A 2,500-nucleotide genomic window follows, 5' to 3' on the forward strand; every position below is an offset into this window, starting at 1 on the left:
CCCCCAAATTGGTTTTTTCCCCCCAAGGCCCCCCCGTGCTGCCTTGTCTTCGAGTTTTGCTCGGAGACCTCAAAGGGAGTTTCTCGAGGAAGTCCTCCCTTGCAAGGGCGAGGTCACCTTGGAGGCGAGATATTTTCGACAGTAGCGCGGGGCAGGTCAAATGGAGTGAGGCGGGTAGTGAGAGGGGAGGAGCAAACGCGAGTTGGATGAGAGTTTGCTCCGTAAGTGACCTCATATTCAATTCTAGATTTATATATATATGTTTTTTTTTTTTTATTATTTTTCTTTTTTTTTTTTCTTTTCTTTCAAATATAGGCTGTCTGACGTTAGATACCATAGTTGGTACCCGGCTGCTGCCTTGTAGTTCAGTTCGTGTCAAGGCTGTGGGATTTCACCCTATACAAAACAATTCACTTCTTTTGCATCTAGAGATGAAAAGGCCTTCGGGAGTCAACCATAAGGAAAAATCCGGAGCCGGAGTTCCTAAGGCAGTTCTTGTCGCTTGCAACCTCGTTCTGGCAACTCCTGCGACGCCGCTGGTGCCACACCGTATCGGTCTATGCCGTTCCTTTGGATCCATCAGCTGCGTGGGGAGAGGGAGCCAGCTGCATGGGCAATAGCTTCGTACTCACATTCTTTCGCCCAGGCATTGACAGAGTCAATAATACCAAAGTCGACATCAACTTATGATGGCCATGTCATGTTATATATATATATATATATAATAATATATATATATATAATATATATATATATATTATATATATATATATATTATATATATATATATATATATATATATATATTATATATATATATATATATATTTATATACTATATATATATATATATGAATATCTATAATATATAGTATATCGTAGTAATATAATATGTTATAATATTTATATATATATATATATATATATGATATATATGTATAATATAATATATATATATATAACATATCTATATATATATATATATATAATATATATTACTATTATATATATATATATATAATATATATATATATTAATATATATATATATATATATATATATATATATATATATATATATATATATAATATATATATATATTATATAATATATATATATATATATATATATATATATATATAATATATATATTATATAATATATATATAATAATATATATATATATATATATTACTATATATAATATATATATATATAGTAACCATTATAACATATTTAGTATAATATATATAATATACTATAATATTATATATATTATATATATATAACCATTATATATATATATATATAATATATATATATATCATATAATATATATATTATACTATATATTTCTATAACATATCTTCTATATACTCATTATATATCCTTATATATTATATATTATATAATATACTATAATATATCTATTATATATACTATAATTAATATCCATTATAATTAATATAATATATATATTATATATATAATATAATATATATATATTTTAACTTATAATATATCTATTCGTATATATATTGTATATATATATATATATATACATGACATGGCCATCATAAGTTGATGTCGACTTTGGTATTATTGACTCTGTCAATGCCTGGGCGAAAGAATGTGAGTACGAAGCTATTGCCCATGCAGCTGGCTCCCTCTCCCCACGCAGCTGATGGATCCAAAGGAACGGCAAAGACCGATACGGTGTGGCACCAGCGGCGTCCAGGAATTGCCAGAACGAGGTTGCAAGCGACAATGAACTGCCTTAGGAACTCCGGCTCCGGATTTTTCCTTATGGTTGACTCCCGAAGCCTTTTCATCTCATAGATGCAACAAGACAGTGAATTGTTTTGTATAGGGTGAAATCCCACAGCCTTTGACACGAACTGAACTACAAGGCAGCAGCCGGGTACCACTATGGTATCTAACGTCAGACAGCCTATATTTGAAAGAAAAAGAAAAAAAAAAGAAAAAATAATAAATAACATATATATAAATCTAGAATTGAATATGAGGTCACTTACGGAGCAACTCTCATCCAACTCGCGTTTGCTCCTCCATTCTCACTACCCGCCTCACTCCATCGACCTGCCTCGCGCTACTGTCGAAAATCATCCTCGGCCTCCCAAGGGTCGACACTCGCCCTTGCAACGTGGAGGACTTCCTCGAGAACACCTCGTCCTTCTGGTAGTGTCTCCTGAGCAAAATCTCGAAGACAAGGAGCAGCACGGAGAGGAGGCCGCCGATGATGAGCAGGAGGAAAGCCGTGAGGATGTTTCTGCGAGAGCGAGAAGAAAATTGGAGCAAGGAAGAGAGAGAGTAAAAAATGGGAAGGAGGGAGGAAGGGGGAGAGAGAAGAAAAGGAAGGGAAGGAGATATAAGAAATAGGAGGGTGACGAAGAGAGAGAAAGAGAGAAAAAGGTGATAGTAAGAGGAAGGGCGAGAGGAAGAGAAAGAGAGGAAATAGAAGGGAAGGTGAAGCAGAGGCA

At 33.3% G+C, this 2,500-nt stretch overlaps 1 protein-coding gene across 1 annotated transcript in view; it reads right to left on the reverse strand.

Annotated features, from left to right (window-relative positions):
- Nucleotides 1–1,851: 1,851 nt before the first annotated feature.
- Nucleotides 1,852–2,500, reverse strand: part of LOC119584058 — a 1,815-nt gene continuing 1,166 nt past the window's right edge. Inside the window, exon 2 of the mRNA XM_037932976.1 lies at nucleotides 1,852–2,289. Within this exon, the coding sequence (XP_037788904.1) occupies nucleotides 2,046–2,289 (244 nt within the window). The 3' untranslated portion in view covers nucleotides 1,852–2,045. The remainder of the gene's footprint in view (nucleotides 2,290–2,500) is intronic.

The sequence above is a fragment of the Penaeus monodon genome, chromosome 1 (assembly GCF_015228065.2).
Source record: "Penaeus monodon isolate SGIC_2016 chromosome 1, NSTDA_Pmon_1, whole genome shotgun sequence".
NCBI lineage: Eukaryota > Metazoa > Arthropoda > Malacostraca > Decapoda > Penaeidae > Penaeus > Penaeus monodon.